At 39.5% G+C, this 23,303-nt stretch overlaps 1 protein-coding gene across 11 annotated transcripts in view; it reads right to left on the bottom strand.

The window, feature by feature from the left end:
• Positions 1-23,303, bottom strand: part of pard3ab (par-3 family cell polarity regulator alpha, b) — a 156,327-nt gene that overhangs the window by 47,937 nt on the left and 85,087 nt on the right. For 8 of the 11 annotated variants that reach the window (XR_013291438.1, XR_013291439.1, XM_077559901.1 and 5 more), the window contains 6 exons: positions 22,615-22,754; positions 21,365-21,493; positions 16,816-16,866; positions 10,950-11,138; positions 9,837-10,007; positions 2,463-2,616 (listed from right to left, as the gene is read on the bottom strand). Coding sequence is in view for 9 of the 11 variants with exons in the window: in XM_077559901.1 (XP_077416027.1) it covers positions 2,463-2,616; positions 9,837-10,007; positions 10,950-11,138; positions 16,816-16,866; positions 21,365-21,493; positions 22,615-22,754 (834 nt within the window). In the remaining 2 variants the exon portion in view is untranslated. The remainder of the gene's footprint in view (positions 1-2,462; positions 2,617-9,836; positions 10,008-10,949; positions 11,139-16,815; positions 16,867-21,364; positions 21,494-22,614; positions 22,755-23,303) is intronic. The other 3 variants (XM_077559903.1, XM_077559902.1, XM_077559906.1) reach the window with 3 other exon arrangements.

Here is a 23,303-nt window from a genome sequence, read left to right as displayed (position 1 = left end):
ACTGGTCCAAGACCTCAATTTTGAAAACTCATAAAAAAAAAAAAAGTAAAAGTATGATTCACTAAAATTATGATGCAATACATCCATCCATTTTCTTAACCGCTTGTCGTCACAAGGGTCGCGGGGGCGCTGGAGCCTATCCCAGTAAGCGGGGTACACCCTGAACTGGTTGCCAGCCAATCGCAGGGCACACAGAGACGAACATCCACACTCACAATCACACCTATGGACAATTTGGAGTGTCCAATCAACCTGCCATGCATGTCTTTGGAATGTGGGAGGAAACCGGAGTACCCGGAAAAAACCCACGCAAGCACGGGGAGAACATGCAAACTCCACCCAGGAAGGCCGAAGCCCGGACTCGATCTCACGTCCTCTGCACTGGGAGGCGGACGGTGCTAACCAGCCATCCACCGTGCCGCCCGTGATGCAATACAATTCACTCCAATTACAATACGATTCACTCAGCCACGATATGATATTATCAAGTCACCCTTTCGATGCTACTTACACCATGATGCGATTTACTCCAATTATGTGATTTCCTCCAGTTTACTGCATTTATGATGCTATTCGATTTATTCAAATTACCATGCGATACGCTTCAATACATTTTCAATGCGATTCACTCCAATTAAGATATGATTCAGTCCAATTACTAGGGGTGATAGAAAAAAATTGATTCGCAATATATCGCGATATTACAGCGCGCAATTCTCAAATCGATTCGATATGTGACCGAATCGATTTTTAAACATCGATTTTTTAAAATAAAAATATTCAACAAAACGTCTTAGGGTTAGAATTCACACATTAAGCATGGAAGAATGTTGTATTAATGGAACATTAAGCCTGAATATTTTATTTAAGCATATGAAGTGAAGGATGGTACTAAGTAGGGATAGATCGATTATCGGCCAGGCGGTATTCGGCATTTTGAAGCATAACGGTATCAGTATAGGTTTAAAAAACAAACAAATCTGATGGCCTATAAAAGATTCATTTAAAACATCAGAAAACCGTTTACTTAAAGCAACACTAAGGAACTTTCAGTATATGTTGATTATGGCGGCGCCATATGGACAAAAGTGGTAATATTATGCCTGAAGGGAGACCAGGCAAAACGTTTCAGTTGGTTTGCAGCTTCTGCCAGGAAAGGTAATCGCGCATCGACATTTGCGGTAATTTCCGCAAATTTACTACTCAAAGAACTGGCGTCAGCCAGTCGCCATTTTTAGCTTTCCACAAGGATGCACAGCATTACAAAGTGTAATGGGTTGCTTTTAACATACAAGAAAAGTCCATTTAACGTTCTGCTTTGTGTCACAGCTTTTGAGTCCAAGAAGAAACATTCTGCTTTTCCATCTCAAACGAGAATAAAACCTGACTTTGTAATTCCTTTTTAATGTTTTGGCGGCTTTGTCTTTGCTACAAATGCGCCAGTCTTGAGGGGAAAAGCAATCCTGCCTCCATTTTTCAGCTTCTCCTCTGACTTGGGAATATAAAAATGTCTTGGTGGCCTTATCAGGCGTCCAGGCCTTTCACGCCTGCTGTGGAGCCTTTTTTTTTCTGGGCTACTTGCAGTCTGAAGTGTGAACAGTGGAAAAAAAGAAAAAGGTCTTAGAGCTGAAGGAGTGTGAAGACAGCGAGCAGCAGCCTGCAGCTTAAGACGTCTGGACTTTTACTTTGAAGGTCCAAAGGAGCCTACAGGTGATTTTATTCTTGTGAAGACAGACATCTAGCTCCACCTTTATACGTGGTCTACGCTTGTTGCCATGGCGACAGTGAACCCAGCGGTCCCCATCTTGTCCTCTGGCTCATTTGTCAAGCATGAGCTAACCTCACCTATTATCACTTTCTGTCAGCCGCAGCTGAAGATTTTTTTGTTGTTTACATTCACCGTGTGTCAAGTGACGGGCAATTTGCATGAAAACAGAGTTGACATATTACGCGGATGAGCAGTCGCTAGGAGGGAAACAAAAACAAAGGTTGCCCTTTGACGTCTTTCATTGACAGTTTGCTCTGTTGATGCTTTTTTTGTATTTTAATTTCATGGCACACGTTTGTCAGTGCACCAAGCTTGACAGAGTGCATTTTCTGGCGTTCGTGTCCCAGGGTATTTTACGGAAGGATCTAGAGTGCACTTTTTGGCACCATGCGTAGTATTAAGGTAACAAAAAGATGGAGCCAGAAACATTGCACTTTTTGCCATCTTCCTGTCAGATTATCTAACGGGCAAAACTAGACAGAGTGCACTTGCTTTCAAGTGACTGGTGATAAAAAAAATTTTTTTTTAAAAATGAAACAAACCCCAGTGAGTTGTATCTCATTCTAAGCACTCAATAAGAGTTTTCCACATCTGGCTAGTCAATATGACCACATGTGCTGAAGTGATGGCCCAGCAACTGCTTGAAAATGTCGCCTTTATTTGGTGGAAACACTGAGAAGAGCCAAGGTCTTACCAACTGTGCGTGGCATCAAGCCTTGTCGGGGCATCAGGTTGTCATCCAGATCCTCCAGAGCGCCGTAAAGGGAGTGGGAGATACGACGCTCGTGCTCGTCCAGAGACAAAGAATTGGTGCTCTGCTGAGGTCCCAGCGGACCACCTGGTGCCTCCTAGCAAACAAAACAAACACATTATAGATTCCTATTGTATTGTTAATGGAGTCTATAGCATTGTAACTTGAGGAAATTGCGGATCATCAATTGGAACTGGATTGAATCATAATGCATTGCAAATAGAATAAATTGTATTTTATCGAAGATTAGTTAGTGATGCACCGAATATTCGGCCACCGAAAATTTGCGGCCGAAAATGGCGAAAGAATATGGCCGAAATAGGTTGCGGTGACGCAAGCAAAAAAACGCTGCAAGCAAGCGTCTGTTTGAATTAAACAGCGGGGATGAGTGTCCGCCTTTTCTTCTCGCTGGGTTTTCACTGTGTGAGTTTGTACCGGTCGGTCGCAGCAGCTCCCGGGGTCATTGTGCACACCGGAGGAGAGGGGCGTCGCTTGGTGTAAAACATTTAAGCGGCTCGAAAAAAAGACAGAACTGCCGTGTACTGCAGTACAGGTGAGACACTCTTTCTCCCGCAGCGCCTTCCCTTTATTTACAAGAGCCCCTCAAACGCTTCCACTTTTCCACCGGTGGCCATGCTAATTACTTAAGCTAATGCTAGCACTATTGCTATCAACAGTTTTAAACACGGAAACACTTACCGCTATCTCCGGGAGGCGACAGACCTGTACAAGACGCTGTGTGTGACTTTGCGAACAAATGTATTTATTTATTTTTTTAAACGTTGGTGAATATGTGAATGTCCCGATTTTAAGTGTGGCGCACCTTGTCCCGCTGCACGCATCCGTGCCCGCCTGTGCGAACTACATTGACTCTAAAGTGCAATCAAATGCTCAACCCTCGTTTAGTGTTTAATGTACCATTAGCCAACATGTCTGCGTTGTGGGCACATTTCAATTTATATTGTGCTTGGTTAAAATGCCAGTGTAAATAAATATTTTATAATAATATTATAATTTTAATCAATTATAATAAATGCAATGATAGTAAAAAATGGCATAATTATTTTTCTGCGTTTCGGTTTTCGGCCAAGCATTTTTCATTTCCGGTTTCAGCCAACCATTTTCATTTCGGTGCATCCCTATCGAAAATAGTCAATCGAAACGAATAAAATAGTATCGTAATTGGAGTAAATCGTATCACAAATGGAGTGAATTGTAGGTACAAGAAGTTGTAAATAGAGTTGCTTATGTATCATAAATGGAGTTACTTGTGTTGTAATTGGAGTTGTAAATTGAGTGAATAATCCTATCAAGAGAAATGATTTGTGTCGTAAATGGAGGGAATTATATTGAATGCAGTGGACATATCAGTAAATAATATCATAAATGGAATGAATCGCATCGTAAATGGCGTAAATCTTATTGCAAATGTAGTAAATCGTAGAATGTGCATTGTAAATGGAGTAAACCTATTTCAGAAGTGGAGTGAATCATCAAAATCAAGTGAATCGTATTGTTAAAAAGGAGTAAATGGCATTGTTACTAGAGAGATTCCTTATTGTAAATGGAGTGAATCAGGAATTGAGTGAACCGTACCACATTGGAATTGAAGTAAATTATATCAAACTGAGTAACATAAAAACAGTTGGAGTGAATCATAACGCATGGTAATTGGAGTGAATTGCATCGACTCATAATTGTAGTAATTCGCATCATGCCGTAAACTGAATTGCATCACATGGTAAAAGCAAATGGAATCGTTTTTAAAAACAAATCAGCAATGTTTCCACTCACACCGGCAAGCGTTCCATCATGACAGTAATGAACAGACAGCAGTATGCATGCTAATGCTAGCGGCATAAGATGGAAGAGGATGGATTTCCAATAGGCCAGCGAGCGTTCAGGCTCCTTATTAGCCTGCTAGCAAGCTGACGACATTCCTCTCAGGACTTGTGATGAGGCCCAATTTTAGCCCGATAAATTGACCATTTTGCACTCCTCTTATCCATAAACACACATTCCTAGACTCTGCGGGATGCTGTGTGTGTGTGTGTCCAATGGATCATTGGCCATATTGATTGGCTGCGGTTTGCTGCATTTACCGTCTAGACGGCGACAGCTGGAGCTATGAGGATTAGCATCGTTGTGTGTGCCGCGTCACAAGCGATAAGACTCTCTGTGACTCGCTATTATTGTGTTGTCTACGCACCAGTGGGCAAACAACACATCCATGGCGAATCAGGAAAAAAAACATCAGCGGGAAATCAGATATGGGACAATCCAACTGCAGATCAGGTATACCTGGTCAATGCAAGCCTGATGTCATCGGATGGCCCATCTATTACGATAATGTCGACTATGTAAACAACCACCAATGATGAAAAACACCCCAGGTAAATCGGACGTTTTCCAATGCAACTGCAGCATATTGGATCTCGTAGGGGACATCCGTCAATGCAACTGCAGCTTATTGGATATAGGAAATATCTTGTCAATAAAAACTGACGACATTGAAATTGGCAAATCCATAATGTGGATTATACAGCGACATATTAGGGCCACGTGTAAATCTATATTTTTTTAGTGGGCGGGGGCAATATTCTGAGAAAAAAAACGTTGCCACTTTATAAAGTCATAAATTAGCGAGTTTTTTCTCGCAAATTTGCGACTTCAGAAAAAACACGCAAATTTATGATTTTATAAAGTGGCAAATTTGCCAGTTTATTAACTGGCAAATTTGCAAGTTTATAAAGTGGCAGATTTGCGAGAAAAAAAAACTCAGAAACTAGCGAGAAATACACGTAGCATACTACTCGGATATTTGTGCCAATACTTTTCGGTCGGGTTTTCAATTAAGGAGATAGTAATTGCTTTAGCAGAGATTAACCATATGATGTTAAACATTCACTTTTTTGAAGCGTTGGGTACGGCCAGCGACAATGACCCCTTGCTTTGCGAAGGTCCACACCCTGAGGATCAAGCATTTAGTTAATTTGTTCAAATGTATATTTGCGTGTACATTTTATGTTTCCAGAATTGTTATTTACACGTTCATACATTTTGGTATTTTTTTTTTTTTACAAGTAACTAAATTGATGTGTCGAATCTGCTGCTCTCCGTCATTCACTTGCATTTACCTAAAGTATGCTAGCTTCTGATTGGTTAGTGTTAGTCAGCTGATAGGGGATCAGGAAGTGTTGACGCTCTAGCTGTTGTGTATGACGAGTAAAATTTTAATTAAGAATGAATCCGTCTCCATCCTTCCTTTTCATTTTATAATATATATATAATGAATCCTCACATTAGACCATAGCTATGCTATGTGTAGTTTTTTTCTCGCAAATTTAAAGTGGCAATTGCGAGTTTTTTTCCCCTTAGAATATTACCACTCCTGTGAAAATAATCATAATAATATTAATAATAATACATGGCCCTAATACGCCGTCGTAGGATTCTAGGGCTGAAACGAATAATTGAATAACTTTTTTTGCGATTAATAAAATAATTAAAAAAATTAAATAAATAAAAACTAAGAAAAATGCCATTTAGAACTTATAATTGATGTTAGAATTCATGATTGTTTTATTGTAAACTATAATGTTAAAAGTTACAATTACCTAAAAAATTTTCAGTCAATCTGATGTGTGCTTTCAATTCCATTGCTTCAATGCAATGCTTAATTGTCACTCATATTAGCGGAGTCCCGCATCATTCACCAGTCCAGGATGTGCCTTTTAAAGCCACACACACTTAAAGTCATAGATACTTTAGTGTGGAACAAGAGTATAGCATCCCCAAGAGGACAACTATTATGCCTGCACCGGCTCACATGAATATGAATTATGTTAAATAATGCACATTTTTATCTGATTACTCGATTACATAATCTATTCTAACAAAATAAAAATAAAAAATTGATATTCTAAAAAAATAATCGATAGATGCAGCTTTATTTGACACACATCTACAGAAACAACACACCAGTGGTGAATTTAAATTATATATACCATATGATAGTGGTACATATATTTACCAATGCAAAACACACAGATTTTTTTAAAGCAACAGAATGTGTCATTGTAATTTGCCAATCACATCAAAGGAACAAAAGGGGGAAAAAAATCAATTTAATATATTTTCCATTTTGAGTGACAGTGTCACAGATGTAAATTTTACAATGTGTTTACCGTTGTATATCTTGTATCCTTTAAGCGGTGCGCCGCATCATACTGAAATGTGTTCCTAATATTGTGGTGCAAAAGACGTTGGGTTGGGTTCGAGGGTTTTCCAAGGCGCCGCTGTGTGTTGCTCTTGACTTGAAATGAGGTAGTTAATGAATTTGGCCGGCTGAGGTAATAGCGGGGAGGGGATGGGGCTGGCGGGTTTGAGTCGCTGGTGTGCTGGGGGTGCGATTTGCTACGATGAGGGACCACGGACAAGCCGAAGTGCAGCGTGTTGCATATTCAGACGGATAATTAAGCGGCGGGAAGGTCTGGATCACGTCAGGCGGCTGCTCTGAGTTGGCTGGGATTGAAGATGGAATAAGGAGGGAGGATTTGAGGGGGGCGGTCATGCGTGTGATTTATGCAAACATTTGCAATTGTAAATTGGCTCCTCGGCAGGCGAGCCATGGGCAGGAAGGTAAATAACACATGATTTGATTCTACATGTCAAGTGCGTGTCACGTGTGCAAATAGCCTTCACACATCATATTACGCACTCGCGCATATTTGAAGAAAAAAAAAGTCTAAACCTATCCTCTGGCTGCTGTTTTTTATTTATTTATCATAATACAATCTCACTGGGGAAATCAAACAATATACAGTTGTGCCTCTCAAAAAGTATCTCAAATTCCCCATTAAAATGAATGGGAATGCTCTTCTTAATTTTTTGATTTGTTTGTAATGTCGTTTTAAACAGAAAAAGGGCACTCTGGAATATTGTACTATAAAAAGCTTCTCAGTAATCACAGATTCTTCACAGAGGATAAAGAAGATAAGCCTGTTAGTATTATTTTTATCTTTCTACATGTTGTTCCACCAATTCTGTTTCGCCTTAAGACTTATTTTTACAATCTTTCATTTGGCTAAATGACACTGGCCTGTTTGATTGCCGCGTCTCTATTTTGTTCCCTCCTCGGCTTGGGGGGGGATTTATTTAGGTGTCAATGACCAAATTTGATGTTGCTGTGAGGAAATGTCAATTGGGAGTAGCAATAAACTTTTAACTAAATTGTTCATTATCTGTCCAACTGCAACTAAATCAGCCATACAACAGATCCTGCCTCAAAAAAACTTGTTGGTCGCTCATATCTCAAGGCATCACAATTATGACATGTTGACACACATTTGTGTAAGTTAAATTGAAAATGTTACAATTTGTCAATGTAATCCGTGGAGAGAGGATCTCTCAGGTAGCATTTTCATATGAGGGAAGGCGGGGTTTTATTATTTTTTTTTTGGGGGGGGGGGGGGGGCAGACACGAGAATAGCCTGCGGCGTCTCCTGCGGCCCAGTAGCTGAAGTGCGGACAAGCCGCCATGGTGCCTTGAACCTGAATACATGAATGCACAAGCATCTAATACACAATTACTTGCGCACAAGTGACACACACCTTGATATGCACCCACACACGCCACATGTTGAGCAAAAACAAAACAGAGCTCCGAGCTTGAATCGGTCTTTCAATTAGCAGACGGGCCGAGGGGAAATCTAAAGTTTGGTTGAAGGAAGATGAGAGCGAGGCAGCAGAGGAAGAGTGCCAGAGGCGCTCATGTGCACATTCGCAGCGCGTGCACGCTCACATGCACACTCACAAAGCCAGCAAGAGGGACACAGGTGCTGACACCCTGCCCAAACACAACATTGTCGACATGGAGAACGCGTACAGTGCAGCTCACTTCACAGTCGGATTTTTTTTTTCTATACAAGGGCGGTGTGCTGCAGGCAGTGCACCTTGAAAAGCCTGGCAGCTTTTAGAAATCATAAAACAACACTCCCTTTGCTCTAAATATGATGATAATTTATGCAAGGTTAAATCAAATGAAATTTCAAAGGAATTCTCAATGGGACTTCAAGTCAAATGGCAGAATTCAATCAGAATGTTCTGGAAAAATGGAAGTGTTTAGTTGAAAGTGCAGTGATGCACGATAATAGAGTCTTCATTAAGGTATCAAAGTCAAACACTGACGTTAACTTATTCACTCCCATCCATTTTTTTACTGAAGCAACCCCCTTCGCTCCAGGCTGTTTTACTGGATTTTGACTGACTTTGCAAGGCCCACCAAAAATTTTGTTCTATTGCTATAAAAACATGGAACCCACCAAAAGAAAGATTAGTCTCTTCTTTCATCAGGAATTAAAGTGTATTTCTATCTTGTTTCCATTTTGCAGCAATTAGCATTAAAATATAGCTAAGTTTCATCATTATTCACACATCTGTTTAAAACATTGGGGGAAAGAGCTATTTGCAATATGGCCATGGTTGATCTCTTATACTCTGCTGCCACCTGCTGGCCGTTTTTGTAATAACTACCATTGCTTCAAGCATTCTCTTCAGTTCTGAGGCTGCATCAAAGCCTTCTGTATGATCTAGCAATAAAAAAAAACATACTGAACATGCGTCTTTGGGAGCATGGTAATATTTAAAATAGAATGTATTTTTATACGTTTTGGGGAGCAAATGAGTTAATAACTTAACTCATTTGCTCCCAATAAGATCACATGCTCTTGGGTCTTAAATCGTAAGAAATGTCAATGAGCTTTTAGCCACCATCACACGAGACACTTACTGCCCAATAGTTTACTTATGCAAGATGCAAAGGCTCACATGTGCATGGTTTGATTTTCCTTTGGCTTTTTATGAGACACTATTTGGTAGGGGTGTTAGAAAAAAATTGATTCAGCAAGTTTACTGATTAGTATTTCTAAATTTGAGTGGGGAAAAAAATCGCAATAATTAATTTATAGATTCGTATCGAGATTAATCAGTATCGAATCGAATCGTGACCTATTAATCGTGATACGAATCGAATCGCCATGTACTAGACAATTTACACCCCTACTATTTGGAACTAGACCACATTTTTTCAAAAATGTCAAAATTTTAAAGGAGCTTAAAATTCCAATTAAACATCAAGAATATCAATTCAGCCACCTCCAAAGTCTCAACATGTGTGCCTATATACGATCAGCTTTTCCTTTGGCTTTTTTTTTTGCAACTTACCAAAAGAAACCAGACACATTCGAAGCTGTATGGCTCAAGTGTTCAATTCATCCGTTTGGCTTTTTCTTTGATTTATTTTGCTCAATGACCCACCTGGCTTCTCTTTCCGACGCGTCTGGCCACAATGAGCTGGATCATGCCGCGTTTGTTTCCCTCAGTGGACATGGACTTGCGCAGCGTTTCCATGGCGTCCTGGTTGGTTTTACCCAGCAGCGACTCGCTGTTGACGGCAATCAGCTGGTCGTTTATATGCAGGCGCCCGTCCTGGATAAGGAAATCACATAATACACTACTAGACAGCTGCAATATTAGCATGCTAGTTAGCATTAGCACTAAAGTGTTTCAATTTGCTATTGTTGATACTACTAAGGCGCCATCTTATAGAAAAACACCACATACTAACTGGCTGGTTTTTTTTTTTCTCCAGTGAGCTAAAGCTAACAAACTTTGTTCAAAGGCTAACAAATGCTAACTGGCTAGTAATTTTACTTTTACACCAAACAAAAAAAAACTAAATCTGCAGTCCTTCAGATAAGCCAAATAATTAGCACTGCCTCTATACAATTTGAGCTAAGATAACAATCTTTGCTACTTGCCTTATATTTACCAAGCATTTTCAATAAAAGTTTGGATCAGGCTTAAAAAACAAAATAAAAAACTATTTTTTAAGCTTTTGGTTTCAAACCTTCGCTACAAGACTAGCTAAGTTACTAACGATTTCTTACATTAAAATAATCTGTCCATTAGTTAAAAAAAAACATTTCCATCCATTTATTTAAAAATAATTATTCCATTATTTTAAATTAACAGTGCAGAAAATGCACAAACCTAAAACTTATGGTTCAGTTAACATCCATCAGAAAAACCTGCAAAAAAAATGATCATTAATGTTTAAAAATGTCTTATATCAACACAAAGATAATTTTAAGTTAAACAAGGTCTCCAAACGATTAATCAGTGATTAAAATAATTGTTGATTAAATTGATCATCGATTAATTCTTGCACACCTCGTTAATATGTTAACATACAAGCTGAATTAAGATAAGCTAGCCATTTATATGATTTTATTTACTTGAAAAGTTAAACATTACATTTGGGTTAATAGGCTAATTGTTGTGAGTGGTGTTAATGATTTAAAAAAAGGCACATATTGTATCGTCAAACAAAAAGACAACATTTCTGAGTATTTTAAAGGGTAAACCAACCTTGCATGCGGCCCCTCCGTTGATGATGGACTTGACGAAGATGCCGAGGTCAGCGTGGTTCTCCTTGGACCGGTTCCCCTTGACGCTGACACCCAGGCCCGCAGAGCCCGAGTCGCTCAGCGGAATCTCGAAGGTGAGGAACTCACGAGTGCCATCTGGCGTCAGCACTAGCTCGTCCTCCTCGGGCTTCTGGCACCAGAAAAAAAAAACTTAAAAAAAAACAAACACACACACATTTTGGGAAAACAGACCTTGATTGCGGCTTCTTGAAGAGACACGGCATTCAACCCATTTTTTGGGGGGTGAAAATTCACCTTCAATATTGTACAAATTGGAATAACAATGCAAGACGTCAGTATACCTTTAAAGGTCACAATTGGAACACATTTTTGTGTAAACAGACCTTTAGAGTCGCATAAAACTTTGGAAGACACACATACCTCAACAATGTAGTTCAGCAATTTCCAAAAGATTAACTGTGCGTGTGGCTTTTTGGAGCAAACAATTTCACATTCAACCAAATGTTCTGTAACTGAAATTCACATATACAAGTCGGAAATAAATTGGTAGTTCCAAATTGGAATTCCAAAGTGTTGGGCTTTCCAACGTGAAATGCAATCATGCAAGCATTTCCTACAACAGCTCATTCCAGCAAATCAGAATCCAACCCATTTTTTCAGTGAAAATTCACGTTGAAAACTGCACAAAAACAGACATCAGAGTAGCTCACAAGAGTTCAGTTTAGTGAGCTCCATAAGACTTTGGTGTTTTAAATTTTCTCTGGCTTTTTTAGTGAAAAATTTAGAAATGTGTCCATAATGTATTTATTTATTGCAAAAAAAAAAAGTCTACGTAACATAAAAATTTGGAATTCCAACATGAGATGCCAATTTGGAATTTAACCATGTGACCAATTTTGCCAAAAAACACACTTTGAACATTGCACAGGGCTTCAGAATTTCAATGCAAGATGTTATCATCTCACTCAGATAAGCAAGCTCCAAAGGGGTTAACTCTGTTTTGCAATAGAAGTCCTGACTTAAGCATATTCTTTTGCTAAAATATGTATACATATATAATATATATAAGTCATCCATAACTGCTTTGCTAAAGCTAAATTCAGCAAGCTCCAAAGGATTAACTCTGCATTTGGATTTTTCTTTCATTTGTAGAGTTCAATTTTTTTTTAAGACAGGCTAACAAGAATGGTTTCTTTAAATTGCCTGGATTTTTGTTCACTGCTAATTTTACTGCTTCGTTGCTATATTGTTCATGTTTTAGTGTGGATTGTTGGATTCTTTGAAAAGTGCCATAGACATGACATAATTTTATGAAGGTGACAACGTGACCCTCAAACAGATTATCAACAGCCAATGGCTTTTACAGGGAGGGGGATGCTGTTTGGGTCCTTTGTAGACATAAAGCATCCTTTTAGATACTGACACATTTGAAAAGTGGGAAAAAAATGCAATTTTGGAAGCTTAAATGGAAACATTGAATGTCATGGCCATCATGGCAAAACGAGCTCTCTCTTTCTCCCACCCACCACAACAGGTGCTCGTGTCTTTTTCTCCCTCCCTCCCGCCCGACAATAAATGGCATTCTCGCTGGCTCGTTATTTGACAGCTGTCCTCTGAATAGACGGGTTGCGTGCACGCCGCCGTCTGCCAATTATCGCGCACGCTTAATGAATTCAATCACCGGGCTCGCTGTCAGTGCGCCATTAGCTGCCTTTGTTTTTTCGGGAGGAGGAAGAGGGAGGAGGATGGAATGCATGGAGGAAGGAAGGATGAGGATGAGGAAAGACAAATAAATGCATCCTGGGATTTGGATGGGGAGAGAAGGAAAAAAAACAACAACCATGTTGCCTGTGATCATCAGCGAGTGCGGTGGAATAAATAATAAGACAACAGGAACATCATTACTTCTGAGTCCGGAACTCAATTACGCAGATAAATCAATCCTATTACGCTGGAAACCATCACAATACGAAGGCGGGAAATGATCTGTAGAGAGGGGAAATAACACAAAATAGGCCACGTGACAGAAACAAGGTGGATGAGGATTGGAGTTTGTCAAAGTGAGAGCTCTGGAATTCTAGTGAAGGCCCGGCATCTTACTGAGCGGCAAAGACTTGCAAGTGTTCATAAAAGCAGCGAATGTTGATTTTTCGTCAGGGTTCTGACAAACTTTGGGTCATCATATTTGCGACCGTTTGCAACCTTGAACGAACCCTGACGAAAAATCAACATTTGCTACCTTGCAAACACTTGCAAGCCATTGCCGCTCAGTGAGAAACGGACCTAAATGTCACTAGCCAAAATGGCCGACTTCCTGTTCTGTTTCAGGCATAGGTCCATGAGACTTTTTTCTGCATCTGGTTGTGACAGCCATGTCCACCAATTTTGTGTCAGTGTGTGAAAATTGTATCAGGAGCAATTTTTTTTTTTACTTTCTGGGGGCTGAGTGCAAAATGGCAGACAGCCTGCTCAATTTTAGGCATGGATTCTTGAGATCTTTTCGTGTGTCCTGTCATAATAGACTTGTACACCCATTTTCATGTTTATTGGTGAAACTAGTGTCAGGGGATAATTGTTCAAACCAAAATGGCCAACCAAATTCCTGTTCAATTAAAAGTAGGGTCGTCAAAATTAGTGCGTTGATTTTGAGTTAATTTAAAGTTCTTTTCACGCCATACATATTTTTAACGCGCGAGTAATAACTGCCCCTTACTTGGGAAGCCTGTACTGGGGGACTTCCAGTCGCAATGCAAAAGACACGTCCATGTCAGAATTTTGCAGTAATAAATTGAATAACAATGCATATATTTGTGGAGACTGGGGTCAAGTTGTATTTTACAATTTAAAAAATGTGCAGAATTTCACAAATTACTTCATGTTAAAGATTAGATAGCTCTTAATATGAAAAGAAAAAATGCACTGAGCTGTCACTGAAGTCTTACAAACGCAATTATGCCACCTAGTGGCAAAAAAAATGGCCTCAACACAAATCCATATCACACTCGTTTTTTACAGTATATCTTTTGAATTTTAAAATGGTAAATGGACTGCTATTTATATAGCGCTTTAACTACACCATATGGTGCCCAAAGCGCTTGACAATGTAAGCCTCACATTCATACATACACACACACACACACACACACACACACACACACACACACACACACACACACACACACACACACATACACCAGTGGTCGGCGCTGCCAGGTCCACTGGGAGCAAACCGGGCTTCAGTGTCTTGCTCAAGGACACTTTGACAAGGTCTCCAGGGGTGAGGAATGAACCCATAACCTCACAGATGGGAGACGACCACTCAATCACTGAGCCATGCCGCCCTCTTTTAACTCAATTTTATGAATTATAATGAAATTACTATATCAATGACTAAAAGATGCAACCATTTCTATTCGACATTTTTTGTTGAGAATAAAAAATGTGAGAATATTTTTTTATTGTACATATTGTATATTTATCACAGAAAATGTGTGCTTAATCATAAGTTAATTATTGAAGTCATGCGATTAATTACGAGAAAAAAATTAAATCGCCTAACAACCTTAGTATTAAAACTTTTTTGTGCATCCTGTTACAAATACACATCTACCCAATTTCTTGCCCATTGTTGAAACTGGTGATGGGAGCTGATTTTTTTGTTCCCCCAGGCTTTGCAACTGTGAAATGGCTGCTTCAAACTAAAAGCTTCGGCATTTTTGGGGTTTGTTTTGATTTTTTGGGCTTCAGCGTTCAAGTCTTTAGCAGAAGATGAGATGTTTTACTCTCTTTAGAGGCTACAGGACCAATTACATCTTCTTGCACTGACACATACACACAAACACAGAGACGCACACATGCACACACACACAAACAGAGACGTGCGCACACACACACACACACACACACATACACACACACGCACACACACACACACACACACACACACACACACACACACGCACACACACAGTGTCTGGAATGATTAGCGGGTCGGCACCCGTGTTCAACTTGGACCCAACAGAGATGTCATTTTGAAGGCAGAGGAAAAGTTGCTGCAGGCCAAATTTCTCTCTCTCAGGGAAAATACATTTTTAAAAATACAGGGGGGGGGGAGCGTAAAGGAGATGGAGAAATGAAGAGAAAAAGGAGGAAGAAGGGTAGGAAAGGACGAAAGAAAGTAATAATGGGGAAGCAGGAGGGATACAAAAATGGAGAAAGAAAAAGATGTATCATTGAAATCACTCTCTCCTCTTTTTTTCCCTCCTTCTGACACGGGCCCTGCGGCTCTGTCGTTTCTGTGGTGACCCGACCAGTCGACTGGCTGACAGCACCGAGGAGGCGCGGTGAGGAGTTGAGGTGCACTGAGCGTCAGGTGGGAGGCTGTTGGATGCAGGCTCGATGTCACCATGCATGCACGCGCACAGACAACAGGCACTTGGCACGCGCACAGACGTGCACGCATGAACACACACATATCCACTCTCACAGCCAGCAGTCACTCACTGCCTCAGTCACACTCACACACACTCAAGCATGTACACAAACACACACACACTTTGTCTTTGCATCATCGTGAGGACATCTCATTGACATGATGCATTACCTAGCCCCTTCCCCTAACCCCAACTACCAAAAATGATTTCCTACCCCCATTCCTTACCCTAACCTCAACCATAACCCAATTCAAACCTAAACTCTAAAACCAAGTCTTGACCCTCAAAAAGAGGTCCGAACTTGTGGGGACCAGCAAAATGTCCCCACAATTTCAAGTCGGTCCCCACAATGGTAGTGAAACCTGGAAAAAGACATGTGTATGGGCCCCACAATGTAGCAACGACATAAGCACACACACGCACGCACACACTTTCTGACTGACTGACACAAACATTCAACAAGTCCCACCGACTAGACTTCCCGATTGCATGTGACAATGTCAACGATCTCATTAAATGCCATTTACACCATACCATGCTAACACATGCTAAGAACAGATGGCCGTGAGTGCGTGTGTGTGATACTATTCGATAGCTTCCTGGCACAGTGCCGCCTGCGCATTATTGTTGAATTGCACAATAACATAAGCAGCCACTTCCCATAAGCCTCTATGACTAATGGCCTGCACAACATGGTGCACGTCTCGCCTTATGGCGCCATTACGCCGTCATCATCGAGACATCATGACGGACGGATAACTATCGTTGTTGTTGAGGCCTGGAACTGCCGGGAACACGTGCATTTGTGTGCATACGTGTGTGCGAGTGGGTATCAGAGTAAGTATGTAAGAGTGCATGAGTGAAAGTGAGTGAATGCGAGCTTGTGCATGAGAGTGAGGTAAGAGAGAGTGTTTTGGTTTGAGGGAGTGAGCGTGTGGGTCTGAAGAAAGTGCGACTCTATGGAAGTTTGTACAAGGTTGTTGGAAGAATTTCCAAGTTGCTTGACGGGGGAACGCTCCACAGATGCCCGCTGTTTACGCGGGGCTCTCGAGTGTTTACGAGCGGGACCGCTACTAAAGCGCGCCTCCGAAGCAGATGATGAACTTTTTCCCTGACTTTTTCCCTTGGCCCAGAACAAAAAAAAAAAGAAAAGATTTTTACAATTGACCTCATGTGTTACCATCCAGACGGATCTACTCGTTCGCAGACTACAAATGAAGACAGGGTTTTTTTCCCCGCCTGACACGCCATCCATACAAGATGGATTCAAACTCACTTTCACTTTCATGACTACAAAACTCATTCTTTTTCTTTTTCTTTTTTTATCCACTTGCTACAGATTACAAATATCCACGCAGAGGGGATTAAGCAAAGGAGCAAGAGTCGGAGGTTGGGATTTGATGGGGGTCTTACCAAATCTCTGGAGCTTTGCATCTGCATCTGCATCTGGGCCTCACCGCCCTGCTGGAGATCACACAAAAACAAGCACAAGTTCCAATGTGACAAACAGCACACAAGACAACAACTCAAAGGTGTCAGATTACATCGAGCCTGGGTGATTTTTTTTTTTTTGGTGGGCGGGGGGGGGGGGGGGTGGCTCTCTTCCAGAAGGGGTACCAGTGATGGAAAAATGACATGTATTACGTTACCATTGTAGGGCTGTAATAATAATAATAATCATTATTTTGTTGAATGATTCAAATTTAAAAAAAAAAAAAACATTTTAATTTCCATCCCTATAGTCAAAAATTGGGCATTATTAATTCAATGTGCCAAAAAACAGTTACAGGTTTGGTCCATCAAATCAGACAAAATGTTGCTCATGTTTTCCAAAGTAAAAGCAGATGTTTTGATTCAACACAAAGATAATCAGTCTGCTTTCATGGAGGACTATAGAAATTGGAGAATATTTACTGTTAAGAAACTAGAATTCCAAGACAAGAATTCAAAATTATTATTATATAGACTGACGATCTTGCGCTTCCTTTATAGTGCGCCCCATTGTGATCTAATGGATATTTTGTATTAGCTGCAGGGTCGAATGCAAGTGAAAAAAGTAGCAACTTGCAGTCCAATTTACTGTAGATTCAATGATCAAGTTCTCACTTGCTCAATTTATTTTAAAATCTGTTTGTTTGTTCTGGTATGTTTTTTTCCTTTTCAAAAAATTGGGTTCATGTTACATGTTTGGTGCATGTAAAATTAAATAAAAAGTAAGGCTGTCAGTTTAACGCGTTAATCTAAATTAATTAATTACGCGCAAATTAGTGCGTTAAAAAAAATAACGCAATGAGGTACCGCACGAATGCTATTTTTAGACTGCAAGGTCGCGTGACTTCAGCAGCTTGAACCGGAAGGAAGTCAAAAATGAAGCCGCTCATTGACGAGCAATGCAAGTAGTGCTTGTTTTGTTCTCGTTTATCTCCGGGGAAAAAACATGCTGAGTAAACACAGTCGTTGTGGAACTTGCAGAAACGACTCCAGACACTACAACCATCCACATATGAAGGATGTATTCTTTATTCGTTTCCCGAAGCCAAAACTTCAGAGGGATAAATGTGAACGTGGATCAACTTGTTCGGACGTCTAAAAGAGCTGTTAAATGTCAGCAAAGTGAGCATTTCACCTTCATATGTAGTAAACATTTTGTTGGGGGTCATGCATGCATGCTCCTACGATGACAATCATGCGATTGCTGGCCACCGCCATTCCGAAGAGGTAAGTGATTGTCCTTATACCATTTTTTTATTTTTTTTGGGCGTTTAGCACTACCCCGAGTGCCGGGCGACAATAATGTGATGCCGAGGAAAAATATTAAAATGGCATTGTATGAAAATGTATCTGTAGGGCCTTTTCTGGTTTATAAAGGAAACTGGTTTATAAGCGGGAAGGATATTATTGGTTGTGCCCAAGAATTTCCGAGTAGAATTGTGATTGCTTCACACACAAAAAAGCAATAAAAATTGAACCCCAACAACTGTCAAAGACGTAAGACAACCAGATATGACAGACAGGGCATATGGTGCTAAAGGAAGGATAGATAGGAATGTGATAACGCCGAATTCACACTAACTACATGACGAATTACTGAAATTCACACAAAGTGCGTTGCATGAGCTGTACGTGTCCGAAATCTACGAGACCACAAGATAACGGGGGTTCACGCTGAAGAATTGAATTCATGTCGCTACTTGTAAACAATAACCACGCTTGCCTGTCATTCACATCGATGCTTTTTGGACATTATCTCTGTGACTTCTACTTCTATGATGTGATTAATAATGTTTACAGGAGAAAACTTGTATATTTTTTAATTAAAGAATTACATCTGTAATTCAACAGATCTAATATTGGGGTCTAAGGAACTAAATAAAAACTAATAAAAGAAAAAGAGGGTGTTCAAAGCAGGACTTACCATCCACTGTCAAAAAATCTTTTTTTAAATAATGCCTGACCTAATTGGATTGTTGATGTGCTTCAACTTTTTCTTTTGTGTTTGATTTATGAAGCACACTTCAAAAATAAAAATGTGGATTGCAAATCTTCTCTTCTTGGTGTATTAAATTGATTAGTCATGCAGTACAATTTTTTAATGTCCTAGAATTTTGGGACCTTTAGCAAATATGATATTAAAACAGATTAATTAGATTAATTAATTAAAAAAATCCTGTAATTAATTAGATACATTTTTTAATCGCCTGACAGCACTAATAAAAAGTAAATTAGAAAAAAAATTAAACAATGCAAGATTCTGACTATAACCTCTAACCCCTTTCCCAGCGTGTCCTATTACTGCGAACAACTGAACTAGAATGAGGGTGCTTGTGTGAATGTTCAATATCCGTCTTTGTAAATGTCAAGTTGACATTACAGTATGCATAGTATCGCAAAAGTCCCCCCCCCCACACAGACACACACACCCAAACCTGAAAAATGGCACTCTGAGTTGGCCTGCTCTTTTCAGACAGACCTCTTTTCCGCCTGCCGCTCTCATCTAAAGACAACCTTCACTTGCTTCGCAGAATTGTCACCAATAAGTCACTTGATTGACACTCCTTTGGCCTCCACGGGGAGACGAAAAGAAAGAAAGAAGCGCAGCCACTATGCAACTTAACGAGCTTTGAGGCCAAGAGAGACGAGAGTTTCCACACAGACTGACGGATGCACGGACGCCCCTCCTCAATCTTGTGCGTAATTACGAGCGCACTTATTAAGGCAGCTTTTGATGCCGGCAGATGTGCGGGACATCACGTCTCATTTGCCGCACGGGGCAATTAGCACCAACATCTGGACGCTTTCCAACTTATCAGTCCACTTGATACGTTCCTCACAAACGGCACTGGGATGCAAGTAACACTCACAAGACATAACATTTGAATAGTTTTTTTTCCCCACCACAAAAATCGAATCACTTATTTTGTTCAATTTTCCCCTTTATAGAACAACTTTATAGAACTCTTTGCTTTATTTCTTCGATATCAATCAAGTTTATTTTCAGCATTAACTGGAACAAATATACAGCAGAACCTCCTTTCCTTAACTCATTCACTCTCAGCCATTTTCACTGAAGCAACCCCTTTTGCTCCCGGCTGTTTGACTGGATTTTGCCTGATTTTGTAAGGCCCACAGAATATTGTGTTCTATTGCTATAAAAACATGGAACCTACCAAAAGAAAGAATAGAGTCTCTTCTTCCATCAGGAAAAAAAGTATATTATATCTGTTTCCGTTTTGCAGCAATTAGCATTAGAATATAGCTAAGTTTCTTCATTATTCAAAAACCTGTTTAAAACAAAGGGGAAAAGAGCTTTTTGCAACATAGCCCTGGTTGATCTCTTATACTCTGCTGCCACTGTTTTTGTAATAATTACCATTGCTTTAAGCGTTCTCTTCAGTTCAGAGGCCGCAAAGCTTTCTGTATGCTCTAGCATAAAAATGTATAAATACGTTATTTTTTTACGCTTTTATACATTTTTAAAGGAAATTTGTTAATCCGTTCCTGAAAGTTTGACTAAAGCCGAATTGTAAGAAAACATACAACATACAACCAATTAATCTGTTCCATTTATAAAATATTAACAAATATATAAAGATATTTTAGAGAATAATTGTAGTTTGACAGACAGAAAAGTGTGTAATATACAGCCTGTAATGACTGACAAACTCCCCAGTAACCAAGTGTATATATTGGCTGTCCAAGAAGTTGCCAGAAGTCGCTAAATGACGTCATTGCCTAATTTGCGTACTTGGCAATTTGCATGTAATATACTGGATGCTGTAGGAGAGAGAAGTAATGTCTTGGGAGGGGCAATGGGTAGTAAAAAAAACAAAAAACCACAGAAAACTAGAAAAAAACGTAGACTTGTCGCTACATCTTAATTTGACTGACTTTGACTTGACTTTGGATCAGATAAGTTGCTATTAAAAGCTTGAATTGTGGAATATGCTTTACAGCAATTTATAAAATACTTTTGGATGAACGTACATCACTTCTGAGAAAGGAATGGCCAAGTCGAAATCCAAGCGGTTGGTTGTACAAAAGTTGTTGAAATTCATTCCAAATTGTACAAAATCTAGGGCAGATGAAAACCAAGATTTCATTGTAATGTGAACATTTGCATTCTCTTAAAATAAAATTAGTTTTGCTTTTTGTTTTTGTCTTTTGCAATTTGTTTACTTTCTTCTGATACCAAATGTTTTTTCCCATAATTAACTTGCATCAATTTCCTAAGATCTTATCTTTAGAGCTAAAATGCAATAAAAGCTTCCTCTTTGTCCGAGGATATAGCGTAATCAAGTACAGTAATGAAACTGTGAAATTGTCTTACACTGACCTCACTTTTGTAGACTAGCTCCACTGTTGGCAGCCACATTGTTAGTGTACAGTACGCAACGGCCCCAACTGCTAAAATCGATCAATCTCAAAAGGTCAAAGAATCAAGCCGAAGATAGAAAAGACGTACCGCTTCTTGAGGGAGAAAGGTGTCTTCCTGGCGGAGGATCAGCAGCCCCACGGTGCCCCCCATTGGCGTGGCCCTGAGGATGGACACCACCTCCTCTTGGGTGCGACCGTTCAGGTCAATGCCATTCACCTGAGCACAAGTGATAGCTGTTAATTCTCATATTTGCATTTTTTATATATTTTGCACTCCATGCCAACAGGGTATGGCATATTGTTATAAAACTGTTATATGTACAAATACATTATGTTCCCAAAAAAAACCAAGAACCATTCTGTAGTCCTAATAAACAGGACTTTCTCAAATCATCAAAAATTTTACAGAGGTAAGATAAAATTAACTCAAGTTTAAACTTGAGTTTTTAATGTTAAAAATAAAAAATAAATAAAATTACACTAGTACTAAAAAACACGTTTCTTTTAGGGGGGAAAGCAATATTTGTAGAGGGAAAATGTAGGGTTATTTTTCCTAGGTGGAATAAAGGAATTATTTTCAAGAAAAAGGCTTACCTTTTCTGGAATGTCCTTTTTTCAGAACAAAAAAAAAGGCGGGGGGGAAAAAATAATTTTCTAGCACAAATTTCTTTTGAAAATTAAGTCTGTTGTACTTTTGAAGGAAAAATATTTATTCTTATGGAATAAAGAAGGCTGGGCGATAATTCAATATCAATATAAAAAAATATAAAGGATAAACAATCAATCAATACAAAATGCTTTCGACAGAAAAAAATCAGGAAGCAAAAGCAAACACCGGCAATCTGCGTGCTGTAGGCAAAAGCTACAATATGTTAGAATTGGGCCACCATTAAAAGCACATAAGTACAAATTTGTAGCACAAAAGCGTGTTTTGAGTGCACAAGAACTGTTTTTGTGAACCTTGTCTGCTGAACCAGTCAAGACGTGCATACACTCGCATACATGCTTTGAATAGTATTTTTTTTAATTGAATCATTATTAATAGACTGATATGAAATACTTACATTGTGATACACATTTTAGTTATATCGCCCAAGACTAATATAAGGACATTTTATAGAAGAAAAAGCCATGGCATTTTCTTTGAAAGGGAAAAAGTAAGTGTATATTTTTTTTAACAGGAAAAAAAAAAGTATTTTTGTGAAGCCATAGTCTCATGAATCAAGTTTTATTTTGATTTTTGGGAACAGCCTGTATAATTATTTTCTTATGCTGTATGTTAATGTTGCACAAATGTTTTTCCTATTGTCTTTTTTTCCTTTACCACATCCACCTCACCTCGAGTAATCGGTCGCCAGCCTTGAGGCGTCCATCTTGAATGGCGGCTCCCCGCGGTAGGATGTTTTTGACGTATATGGGCGCTGAGCCCCCGATGGGGACGTCCCGCGACGTGATGCTGAAGCCCAAACCTTCCGGCCCTGCGGGTAGCCACCACAGTAAGAGCAGAAGTCCATTTAGAGACCACCATCTTGAGACTAAACAAAACCTTGAGGCGTGACCCAGAGGGAGTATTTATGTCATCAAGACAATCATAGCATGGTTGTTTTATTAGAATTTCCTGTGCAGCTCTGTAGACATGACAAATCCCTGTCACAACAATATATTCTTGTCCCTGTCATGCAGCCTAAATACAATAACTAAAATATTAGGATGAATCTTTGAAGAACTTCTGGAAATGGCAATGAGCGGCCACTTCAAACCAAAATAGCAGACTTCCTGTATCTTTTTCGGGCATGGTTTCAGCAGACTGTTTTGTGGGTCTGCTCATGATAGACATGTCTATCAAATTCCATGGGGATGAGTTACACTGGATATACTTTGGCGAGTCAAGTGCATAACGACAAATCGTAATTTTTCACCGTTACGTTTTTTTTAGTACTGTTCATAGCTATTTTTAACTAAAATGTTTGACTTCCATCATCATCATATCATTTTTAGGGCACATCTTGTTGAGAATATTTTATACT

This window comes from Vanacampus margaritifer, chromosome 2 (assembly GCF_051991255.1).
Source record: "Vanacampus margaritifer isolate UIUO_Vmar chromosome 2, RoL_Vmar_1.0, whole genome shotgun sequence".
Taxonomy (NCBI): domain Eukaryota; kingdom Metazoa; phylum Chordata; class Actinopteri; order Syngnathiformes; family Syngnathidae; genus Vanacampus; species Vanacampus margaritifer.
Note: the sequence above shows the minus strand (reverse complement) of the source record. Positions and strands in the feature narration are given on the sequence as shown.